This window comes from Oncorhynchus clarkii, chromosome 1 (assembly GCF_045791955.1).
Source record: "Oncorhynchus clarkii lewisi isolate Uvic-CL-2024 chromosome 1, UVic_Ocla_1.0, whole genome shotgun sequence".
Taxonomy (NCBI): Eukaryota; Metazoa; Chordata; class Actinopteri; order Salmoniformes; family Salmonidae; genus Oncorhynchus; species Oncorhynchus clarkii.
The window spans coordinates 67,316,823-67,329,172 of NC_092147.1; the positions used below are offsets into that span (position 1 = coordinate 67,316,823).

Below are 12,350 nucleotides of genomic sequence, written 5' to 3' on the forward strand. Positions count from 1 at the left end.
CCCTACCAGTTTCCCCTGGCTGCTGCTGTTCTAAGTGCTCCACTGGCCTGTTGTTCTCATCTGTTATCCTCCTTGGCTCATCTGAAAAGTAGCAAGGTAGAGGTGCAACATGTCATTAATCCGTTTAAAAGGGCAAATACACTTCCTGATCTGGCCTCGTTTTAGATTTGGTTCATTAAGAAATGCAAGCAGCATGACTAAATTCAAACATGAGTTGGTTTCGGTTGTGGTTTGATGTGGTTGTCTGGTGTCTCATAGATAAGGGTGTCTGCTAAGCAAACAAATACTAATTAAATCAAATAATGGCTAGGTAACCTGACAGAGTGAAAACGTGTTGAGCTCTCCCTTTTCCTCTGCATGATGTTATACTAGTCCTCCCCCTTCAGTTTTTTTATTTGTCAAAATCACATGATATGCATGATGTACACAGTGCAATGAAATGCTGACTTGCAGGTTAACCTGTCGACAATGCAACAACAATAGAAAAGTAAGTAGCTAAGTGAATACAAAGTGTAATACAAATAAATTCTAAATGAAATAATTTAATTATGGGCAGTTTTTTTGTACAATTAGGTACATAGCGTATATGGAAATAACAGACATCAGCCAAGCATGTTTACCTGTAGAATGGAATAACGTTAGGTTGGTTATAAGACCTCTATGATTAATTTCATTTCATTTAGTCAGTTCTACCACCTCAACATTGCTAATTTAAACTGCAAAATATGAAATTGTAGGAAAGTTCAGCTTCAGTCCACAGGAGGACACTGTGTCACTGTCAGAAGACATGCGCTTCAGTCAGAAAAACGTTCTCAGCCTGCCAGAAACTAGCTACAAAAACGAAACCCATCAAATACACTCTCTAGAAAAACACTTTTCCTAATATCCTTACTTATATCAACATCCTTAGCTTGCCCACTCACTAAATATACTGTTAATTAACTCTGACTGACACCCAATAGCTTAAGCTAGTTTATTAGCATTAGCCAACCTTATGCTGACGTAGAGTAACGTTAGCTAGTAAGCTACCACCAACCCTGCACAAACCTGTGGCTAACTCTGCTGCTGCTGCTTCACTTTGACTCCTTGGCTGTTCTGCCCTCTCCACCTCATTCACTGCTGTCTCAACCTGCTCGCTTTTTTTGGCTTATCTTTTGGAAGAAGTTCCTATGATGTCCTATGAAGAACTATGCTGCAGACTCTGGCTGGGTGACAGACGTTTTGCTGAGTGATTACATAAACCAGGTGCTGTGGGGGAGGGGAGTCAAGGGGCGTAAGCGGTCCTCTGCTTCACTTCAATGGCTACTTGCAGTGCATGCTACTGCCTAACGCAGTGTATTGTATTGCTTATATTTGTCCAAAAAAATTGCAAGAAAATATTTTTCTATATATACTGCATACTACAAGTGATGTGTGGTTATAGAAACTCATATCAGACTGAAGTGTAATCGGAAGCCCAGACCTAATGACACCACTGGTTTGATCTCAGCTGACCATCCCCTGATTTAGAATATCTAACAGTTAGTCAGTTAAAACCCCTACTAGAATATCGAATTGTCAGTCGTATAACCCCCCTACTTGAATATCTAACAGTTGTTGATAATAAGCCCCTACTAGAATATCTAACAGTTAGTCATATAAACCCCCTACTTGACTATCTAACAGTTGTTGATAATAAACCACTACTAGAATATCTAACAGTTAGTCATATAACCACCTACTAGGATATCTAACAGTTGTTGATATTAACCCCTACCAGAATATATAACAGTTGTTGATATAAACCCCTACTAGAATATCAAACAGTTAGATATTCTAGTAGGGGGTTATATGACTAACAGTTGTTGATATAAACCCTATTAGAATATCTAACAGTTAGTCGTATAAACCCCCTACTAGAATATCTAACAGTTAGTCTTAAAGCCCCCTACTAGAATATCTAACAGTTTGTCATATAAACCCCCACTAGAATATCTAACTGTTAGTCATATAAACCCCTACTAGAATATCTAACAGTTAGTCATATAAACCCCTACTAGAATATCTAACAGTTTTTGATATGAACCCCCTACTAGAATATCTAACAGTTTTTGATATAAACCCCCTACTAGAATATCTAACAGTTAGTCATATAAACCCCTACTAGAATATCTAACAGTTGTTGATATAAACCCATACTACAATATCTAACAGTTTGTCATATAAACCCCCTACTAGAATATCTAACAGTTAGTCATATAAACCCCCTACTAGAATATCTAACTGTTAGTCATATAAACCCACTACTAGAATATCTCAGTTGTTGATATAAACCCTACTAGAATATCTAACAGTTGTTGATATTATCCCCCTACTAGAATATCTAACAGTTGTTGATATAAACCCTACTAGAATATCTAACAGTTAGTCTTAAAGCCCCCTACTAGAATATCTAACAGTTTGTCATATAAACCCCCTACTAGAATATCTAACAGTTAGTCTTAAAACCCCCTACTAGAATATCTAACAGTTTGTCATATAAACCCCTACTAGAATATCTAACTGTTAGTCATATAACCCCTACTAGAATATCTAACAGTTGTTGATATAAACCCCCTACTAGAATATCTAACAGTTAGTCATAAACCCCTACTAGAATATCTAACAGTTATTGAAATAAACCCTACTATAATATCTAACAGTTTGTCATATTAACCTCCTACTAGAATTACTAACAGTTGTTGATATAAACCCCTACTAGAATATCTAACAGTTGTTGATATTAATCCCTACTAGAATATCTAACAGTTAGTCATATAACCCCCTACTAGAATATCTCAGTTGTTGATATAAACCCTACTAGAATATCTAACAGTTGTTGATATTATCCCCCTACTAGAATATCTAACAGTTAGTCATATAACCCCCAACTAGAATATCTAACAGTTTGTCATATAACCCCCAACTAGAATATCTAACAGTTTGTCATATAACCCTTACTAGAATATCTAACAGTTAGTCATATAAACCCCTACTAGAATATCTAACAGTTTGTCATATAACCCCCAACTAGAATATCTAACAGTTTGTCATATAACCCCCATATGACTATCTAACAGTTTGTCAAATAACCCCCTACTAGAATATCTTGTTTGTTGATATAAACCCCCTCCTAGAATATCTAACAGTTAGTCATATAAACCCCCTAATAGAATATCTAACAGTTGTTGATATAAACCCCCTACTAGAATATCTAACAGTTAGTCATATAAACTCCTACTAGAATATCTAACAGTTTGTCATATTACCCCCTACTAGAATATCAAACAGTTTGTCATGTAAACCCCCTACTAGAATATCAAACAGTTTGTCATATAAATTCCCTACTAGAATATCTAACAGTTTGTCATATAAACTCCTACTAGAATATCAAACAGTTTGTCATATTACCCCCTACTAGAATATCAAACAGTTTGTCATGTAAACCCGCTACTAGAATATCAAACAGTTAGTCATATAAATCCCCTACTAGAATATCTAACAGTTAGTCATATAAACTCCTACTAGAATATCTAACAGTTGTTGATATTAACCCCTACTGGAATATCTAACAGTTTGTCATATAAACTCCTACTAGAATATCAAACAGTTTGTCATGTAAACCCCCTACTAGAATATCTAACAGTTAGTCATATAAATCCCCTACTAGAATATCTCGGTTGTTGATATTAACCCTCTACTAGAATATCTAACAGTTAGTCATGTAAACCCCCTACTAGAATATCTAACAGTTAGTCATATAAAACTCACACAAAAAAAATGTAAACATGCAGTCATATGTTGTTTGCCTTCCAGACCAATACATCTGTCTCGGGGCTTTCTAACACTGGATTCTGTTACTGTAATTGGAGCTGGAATATATTACAGTCTGGATGGGCCTCAGTCTAGACAGCTCCATTCCTCTCATGTACACAGTTTGTTAGTGCGTGTGTGTGTGTGTGTGTGTGTGTGTGTGTGTGTGTGTGTGTGTGTGTGTGTGTGTGTGTGTGTGGGGAAGGGAGGGAGGTTACCCAAACAGACCTCTCATCAACATTCAGTGACACTCATCTCATAGATAAGTGTGTCTGCTAACCAAACAAATATTAATGAAATCAAATAATGGCTAGGAAATCTGACAGAGGAAAGAAAACGTATCGAGCTCCCACTTTTCCTCTGCATTATGTTATTGGTAGACGAGCACACACAGCACCAAACCTCACTGCTTCTCTGACAGAGAATATGAGTGTGTAAGAGTATGTGAGAGTGTGTGGGAGGGATCACACCAGCAACTGAAGGGCCTACTTCGAGAGATTTACCCCTTGAAATTGCTGTAGCAACTGCCCTACTTTCCAGCCATTTTGGGGGCAACCAGCGCACCTATCTAGCGCCCACACCCTCCCCATCCCCCTCTCACACATCCACCAACTAAAAACATCCTTGCCCTGTGTGGGGTTGAGAGCCTCTCCACTAACACTCCTGTTAGAATAACACACTCGCTCCTAAATGCACACAGTGATTGAATAAGAAGTGCCTGTGTTTAGTTTCATATTCAGCTTGTTGGATCATTAGCAAGGGTGCTTGAGGCTAACTACAATTTAGCATAGGACTTACAGTATAATCCAAAACTATGTACATGTGAATTGAATAATGGCACAGCAGTACAAGTAGAGAATAGCACAGTGAGGCTGGTTTGAAGCCAGAGCTTATTTCACAACTTCTGTTATCAAACCCGGGACAAATTGTACCAATCATCGTTGTACTACAGGAGTACTACATAAGGCACTCCAAAGCCATTAGGTCTAATAGACACTGGCAGCCAGAGGACAATATGGAGCCATGTCTCCATAACGTCACAACTTGACACAGTGCACGTCAATTAGTCTTGGATTTCAACAAAAACAGCTGGAGCTTAATCTTGATCTACTGTTCTTTCTTCCTATAAACTCTTCTGGACTGGGTGGAGAGATCAGAAACAGATGAGCACCAACATTTGAAATAATTTAGAGCTCTTATTATCATGGAGATATAGGCCACTGAGTTGGAACTGTCTCAAAAACAGGTACAGTTGGTGAAGCAGGGTATCACTACACACAGTACAAGATATTCCATAATTTCAATGCTATTACGCGTCTCAGGTACTGTAGTTTCTAAAAATATCCACTGGAGAGCAGTGTTGCTTTTCAGATATTCTCGTTTTTGGCTCCCGAGGGCACAGATCCAAATTGGCCACACCCATTTAAAGATCTGCAGCTGTGTTGGACTTTCCTCATCAAATATTCCTAACACTGAAGAGAATACATAGACAAATAAAATTAGCTTGAATAGGATTTCCAAACTTTTGATTTATTGCAGAATACATTGTAGCTGTTTCCAATATTAGTGATAAAACACATTTGACTGGTTACAGACACTGCACTGGCAATATGTAAAAGCTTTATATAGTCTGTTTTCTGCCTTTCGTCCTGTTATTTATGTGTGAAGGGTTGTCATATGTGTTTTTGATGTGTATCATGTACTGTATGTCATAAAACCAGCATGCCCTCGGGCTGTCATGACACCAGAAACTAATAACAACAGGTCGTCAGATATTCTTTGAAATACACCTACATTTTATTGGATGACAGTTTGGCTGTGGATACAACACATTTGAGTTAAAATGGTAAGAGCAGGAGACTTGTAACTCAACAGTAGAAAAATCACATGTGCGTCAACCCAAAGATAAACTGAAAAATTTGTGATTTGTGAAACATTAAGTAAGAATGTCAAATTTGGCAGAATAGTGAAGTCACTTGTTCTACAACAAGCACAGAATCAAGTAGCAGTGAACGTGTATGTCCTGTAATATTGTAAAATCTAGATTAAGAGTTAAGCACTTTCTATTTTGGTATGCAGAAGCTAGCTACAATTATGCTCCTTAATTGCCTATCCACCCATTCAACTCCAGATTCATAAATTACCATAGAATTCAACATATTTACTCTCTTTAGCGTGCCAGTTGTCATCTTCTTTTGCATTATAAACTACATACAATGCAAACTTTAGCTAAACATACAATTCTGACATAGCTTTGAGTACACAGTAAAGCAACTACATACAGCATCTTGTGCATTACAATATACTGGAGGCTGCACAAAATACATGGTATTTATCAAAGTAGAAATACATGAAAGAAACAAAATGATGTATTTTTATTTCCTTCAACTTAGTAGTCATACATTGGCCTCCATATAATGGTGGGGATGGGGAAGGTGCAGCTAGATTAACATGACATATAGATTAATATGATATTAGTTATTAGGATGGAGAAAGCACTTCAGGGCTTTCCATAGATTGAACAGATCTGCTCTGATAACAGTGGGTGAGATGAGTGATTGGGACATGTACAAACGTCGCCTTCACAGTTAATGGTTCATTTGTCATTGCATCTGGATTTGAAAAGGCCACACTTTTCTCCACACATGGTGGTGTAACATTATCACCACACCTAAACCTCAAACCTAAAAAAGTGTTGTTAGAAATGATGTTTTCTCACCATTCGTAAAGAGTTACTCATGCAAAACGTGCATTGCAGGAGAGTGCCATAGGCAGCATCATAGATCAAAGCTTGTGCACTTTTTCACATCAACAAATCAACGGGAGACCAACCTAAATTCAGAGTTTTCCGTGAAGACCTCATTTAAATAGAGGAACACTGAAGAAAGACCATAAACCTTCAAATAAGGTTATCCTGCATTGTCTGCGCTATAACTTGCAAAGCTATTAATTGTATCTTTATTTTTCATTGAACAAGGTTATAGATTTTCACAATCTTTAAATATCAAGTTGTTTTTATTTTGCTGTTTCCTTCCATCGATACTTGATTTAGGGGATAATACTTTCAACATCAGCTTCCAGTAGCTGCAGCCTTGAAGCAAATTTAAAATGGAAGCACAGCACAAAATTTTTTAATGGTTGTGTTAAATCGTGGTAAGGAACAACACCTTGTGTTATTGCTCTTTTATTACTATTGTTTGGGAGAGAAGGGCAGAGATTTGGAACTGTCACTTTATATTATTTGCAGGGTGGTTGAAGGATAGTTTTGAATTGGCAATTACTGTCGTTAGAAAGAGCCAACAAAGATTTACTATCGATCATTTGAATGTAGAATACAGGTTTTTCATAAACCAGAATGCAGGTTTTTCATAAACCAAACCCATTTAAAAAATGTAATCTAAACTAAATACAAATTGACAGTTGCACAGCAAACAAAATGATTTACCCACATGGAAATATCTTTAGCACGTATGCATGAGGCTGCAGATGTAGGATCTTAATTTGAGTCAATTTGTCAAATAATCCAGCAGCAACAGGAAATGTAAATTATTATGTGGATTATAATTAATGGACATTTTTTTGTAGGGTATGATACATTTTAAATTAGGGCAAATCGAGTCTGAAATATTAAAGTGGAAATTACAAACTTTATAGAAGCCTTTTTAAACTTTGAATATACTACAAATTTGCACTTCCTGCTGTGCAGGAAAATTCTCATCAACAAAAGAGGGATCAAATTAAGATCCTACATCGGTAGTGAAAGAAACGTAATTGCTCTTTCATCAGCGCATGACTCTGTAGACTGCTACTGTGAACCACTAATCATACTATGGGTTAGGGAAGTTCTGTGGGAGGGGAAATCTTTGTCCTGTTTGGTTTTGCACTTGTTTCTTGTCCATGTGTACCTACCTGTCTTACCAATATCAATAAAAACATTTAATAAAATTAAAAAATTAAAAAGGGTTTTCCCAACCCAAAGAAACTCCATGTTCCATAACAATAACCACTCATGTTTTAAGGGCAAAGGTATTCAAGTTTCTTTTTTCAATCGCAGAGCAACACACAGGCAACGTTCACTTTCACTCATTGTCGATGAATATGCCATTCAAATTCTGCCTTGACACATGCCATGCATGGCTGGTGAGAATAATGAAATAAGGTGTCTGCGTGAAAGCACACACTCTCTGTTCTAAAGCTGCTAAAATAATAACGCAACAAATCTGTACAATATTTAAATACTGTATTTACAGGAATAAACATATTTTCAATGTAATCTTTCCTTTTTAAGGGCCTGCAATTGTACAGAAATCTCCGGAATATGAAATATTCAAAAAGGAAATTAAGTGGCTTTTTGTCCTCCGTTGAATCATAAGCATAACAAATGAAGGCAACAACAAAGCACAAAGCACATGGCAATGGTTATATTCAAATCAGTTTGCAGGTTCAGCTAGCAGCATTGTCAACTCTGCCACTTTTCACATTCAAGGATATACATTTGGCTGTGGATCAGCGCAACATATTAACCAGTGAGGTGGATTTTTACGTTGTTTGTGAGAAATTCATGTCTTTAGTCTGGTGTCTAAACAGGTGGCTGTTAGTCTCTCTATATTTCCAACACAGATTTGTTCGCAGTACACATTAAACCATTAAACATATATTGTTGACAGGATAGGAGACTGTCTGACTAAATTTGACCAAACATTTTTAAAGCTAATGCACCAAGTTTGTTTTCGTATGGTAATAGAACTCCTTTTTATGACATCTTGGGCCGACCCACAGGAGACGGTAGAGATAAATACAGATTCGAAAGCTACCCTGTTAAGCACGTGTCAAACTTATTCCACGGAGGGACGAGTGTCTGCGGGATTTCGCTCCACCCTTGTACTTGATGGATTAATCAAGGTCACTAGTTAGTAAGGAACTCCCCTCACCTGGTTATCTAGGTCTTAATTGAAAGGAAAAACCAAAAACCTGCACACACTCGGCCCTCCGTGGAATGAGTTTGACACCCCTGCTGTAACGTTTTACTGTTGAAAACGGATCAAATGGAGTGTTTTTGTTGGAGAACCACTGCCTTCCCTCGTCATCTCAGGTGGTCTCCAACCATGACTCACAACTCTGGTCTGATGAGTAGGTTAAGTATCTGAATGCTAGTGTATATAACTGCATGTTCATGGAAGCCCCAGGGGTTTGGTTTTAAATGTCTTAATAATCATAGGAGTTATGAAAAGACGGTCCCATGAGCCAGGGTTGAAGAGGACACTGAGGTTTGTGCAGCATTGTGTCATAGCATGATGTTGTCGCTGTAAGAGGAGTACTACAGTATCCACTACAGTATCCATCTACCATGACCTAAAACAGCTACAGCACACAACTACAGATAACACACAATGAACCTGAAACAAGGCTGCATGTATCAGTAGCAATATCTGCAAGTCTGTGTAAATCTCTAGAGCAGAGCACATCAATATAGCCTGCATTTAAGACTAGACACAGTACATACACAGATGGTAGAAAACCTGAGAGCTTGTTTGTTTCTGACCAAGGAGTTAGCTAAAGCAGAAACAAACTAGCACTTATCATGCTACAGGGAATTTGAACAGGCCTAAAGATCAATATACTGCTACAGTATTCTAGCCACTGTCCTCTGGTTCATTGTGTGCTGTGCTGCTGGAGATTTCACTTCCTATGACCTTTTGACCCTCTGGTTCTGTCACCCTATTTACTGAGCGAGGAAATCGATGCTAGCCTTGACAGTACGCGAGGTGGCCACGTCCACCGCCATGGCCCGGATCTCCGTGTCCCCGAACTGCAAGTGCGTCTGGATCTCACGGCGTGCGGCGCTGGTTTCCGTACCAGTCACATCCAGCCGCAGCGTGCCGCACTTCCTCACGCCCGGCTCGCTAATGAAGCCCACGCCCTCCTTCTCCGAGCAGTAGATGTGGATGATGATGACCTGCTGGCTGGGCTTGGCAGGCGTGTAGCTGCGCTTCACCGTCTCGCCCAGGGCCACGGACTGGTCGCACACAATGAAGGTGTCGAAGACATCGGTGCACCAGCGCGTGCCGTCCTTCACCAGCATCTTGTCAGGTGGGTGCTTGCCCTCTACGTAGCGGTTGAGGACGCCCACGCCGTAGGTGAGGGGCGAGCGGCGCACCTTGATGACGCTGGGGTCCAGGCCAAAGAGGACGGCCCCCTTGAGGATGGTGAGGCCCACGTCATGGGGGATGATGATGCGACTGCGGCCATGCAGCATGTTCTGCACCGCCTGCTGCAGCAGCGGCGACTCAGCGAAGCCGCCCACCAGGAACAGGAACTTGATGTCACACACCTCCGGCTTATCAAAGAGGTCAGCTGAAAGGAAGAGTTATTATTCAACAGGAGTTCTACTCAACAGTATGTGAAGTAAAATGTCAATTTTCTGCAGGCATTAGCAGATGTGTTATGCCATTAGTAACTCCATTAAAAACCTCTTCAACAAACAAGTTGTTTACTCTAGGAATTAAGTAATGTGACCCACTTCTTACTCTCTGTCCAAAACCACTGCATACATTATTGTAGTAGGTTGGTTTATTCTAGGTGGGAGTACTGGGAAGACTGCTCAATGTACAGTGAGAGGAACACTTAGGGGTACAGTGTGCACTCCCCAAATGACTCTTCGGGATCTCAACTCCTTTGAGCTTGGAATGGGATGGGCATGCTTTCAATTAAGCCTGGGTGGGAAGCTCACATACTGTATGGAGATGATCCAAACTGAAAACATAATCATGCTTTATTCATCTAGGTCAGTTGAGATATGTCTCTTTTTCAAGACAGCAGCAGGACCAATAGATTAGATTAGCATTAGATAGGCTGCAGTATTTCTAAACCTTAGATTTGCGAGTTACAAGGAAACATTGGGAACCTCAGCCATTTTGATTGTAAGTTCAGAAACCTCAGCTCATAAAAATGGATGACTGACACCCTTTCCACACTGAGTCTTTCACTCACGCTGATTTGCCTTTCAGGTTTCAACCCTTGCAGGCAAACACATTGACAGCTTCCTACTGTATAATCATCACAGGCTACATCTCTCAGACACTACAGTACAGTCGTGACCAAAAGTTTTGAGAATGACAAATATTAATTTCCACAAAGTTTGCTGCTTCAGGGTCTTTAGATATTTTTGTCAGATGTTACTATGGAATACTGAAGTATAATTACAAGCATTTCATAAGTGTCAAAGGCTTTTATTGGCAATTACATGAGGTTGATGCAAAGAGTCACTATTTGCAGTGTTGACCCTGCTTTTTCAAGACCTCTGCAATCCGCCCTGGCATGCTGTCAATTAACTTCTGGGCCACATCCTGACTGATGGCAGCCCATTCTTGCATAATCAATGCTTGGAGTTTGTCAGAATTTGTGGGGTTTTGTTTGCCCACCCGCCTCTTGAGGATTGACCACAAGTTCTCAATGGGATTAATGTCTGGCGAGTTTCCTGGCCATGGACCCAAAATATTGTGATGTTTTGTTCCCCGAGCCACTTAGTTGTCACTTTTGCCTTATGGCAAGGTGCTCCATCATGTTGGAAAAGGCACTGTTCGTCACCAAATAGTTCCTGGATGGTTGGAAGAAGTTGCTCTCAGAGGATGTGTTGGTACCATTCTTTATTCATGGCTTTGTTCTTAGGCAAAATTGTGAGTGAGCCCCACTCCCTTGGCTGAGAAGCAACCCCACACATGAATGGTCTCAGGATGCTTTACTGTTGGCATGACACAGGACTGATGGTAGCGCTCACCTTGTCTTCTCCTGACAAGCTTTTTTTCCGGATGCCCCAAACAATCAGAAAGGGGATTCATCAGAGAAAATTACTTTACTCCAGTCCTCAGCAGTCCAATCCCTGTACCTTTTACAGAATATCAGTCTGTCCCCAATGTTTTTCCTGGAGAGAAGTGGCTTCTTTGCTGCCCTTCTTGACACAAGGCCATCCTCCAAAAGTCTTCGCCTCAACGTGCGTGCAGATGCACTCACACCTGCCTGCTGCCATTCCTGAGCAAGCTCTGTACTGGTGGTGCCCCGATCCCGCAGCTAAATCAACTTTAGGAGACGGTTCTGGCGCTTTCTGGACTTTCTTGGGCGCCCTGAAGCCTTCGTCACAACAATTGAACCGCTCCCCTTGAAGTTCTTGATGATCCGATAAATTGTTGATTTAGGTGCAATCTTATTGGCAGCAATATCCTTGCCTGTGAAGCCCTTTTTGTGCAAAGCAATGATAACGGCACATGTTTCCTTGCAGGTAACCATGGTTGGCAGAGGAAAAACAATGATTCTAAGCACCACCCTCCTTTTGAAGCTTCCAGTCTGTTATTCGAACTCAATCAGCACGACAGAGTGATCTCCAGCCCTGTCCTCGTCAACACTCATATCTGTGTTAACGAGAGAATCACTGACATGATGTCAGCTGGTCCTTTTGTAGAAGGGCTGAAATGCAGTGGAAATGTTTTTGAGGGATTCAGTTCATTTGCATGGCAAAGAGGGAC

The 12,350-nt window shown here is 39.9% G+C and overlaps 1 protein-coding gene across 1 annotated transcript in view; it reads right to left on the reverse strand.

Annotated features, from left to right (window-relative positions):
• Positions 1–5,342: 5,342 nt before the first annotated feature.
• The window catches only part of LOC139410830 (heat shock 70 kDa protein 12A-like), a 48,993-nt gene continuing 41,985 nt past the window's right edge, over positions 5,343–12,350 (reverse strand). The window contains exon 12 of the mRNA XM_071156382.1: positions 5,343–10,185. Coding sequence (XP_071012483.1) covers positions 9,554–10,185 — 632 coding nt within the window. The 3' untranslated portion in view covers positions 5,343–9,553. The remainder of the gene's footprint in view (positions 10,186–12,350) is intronic.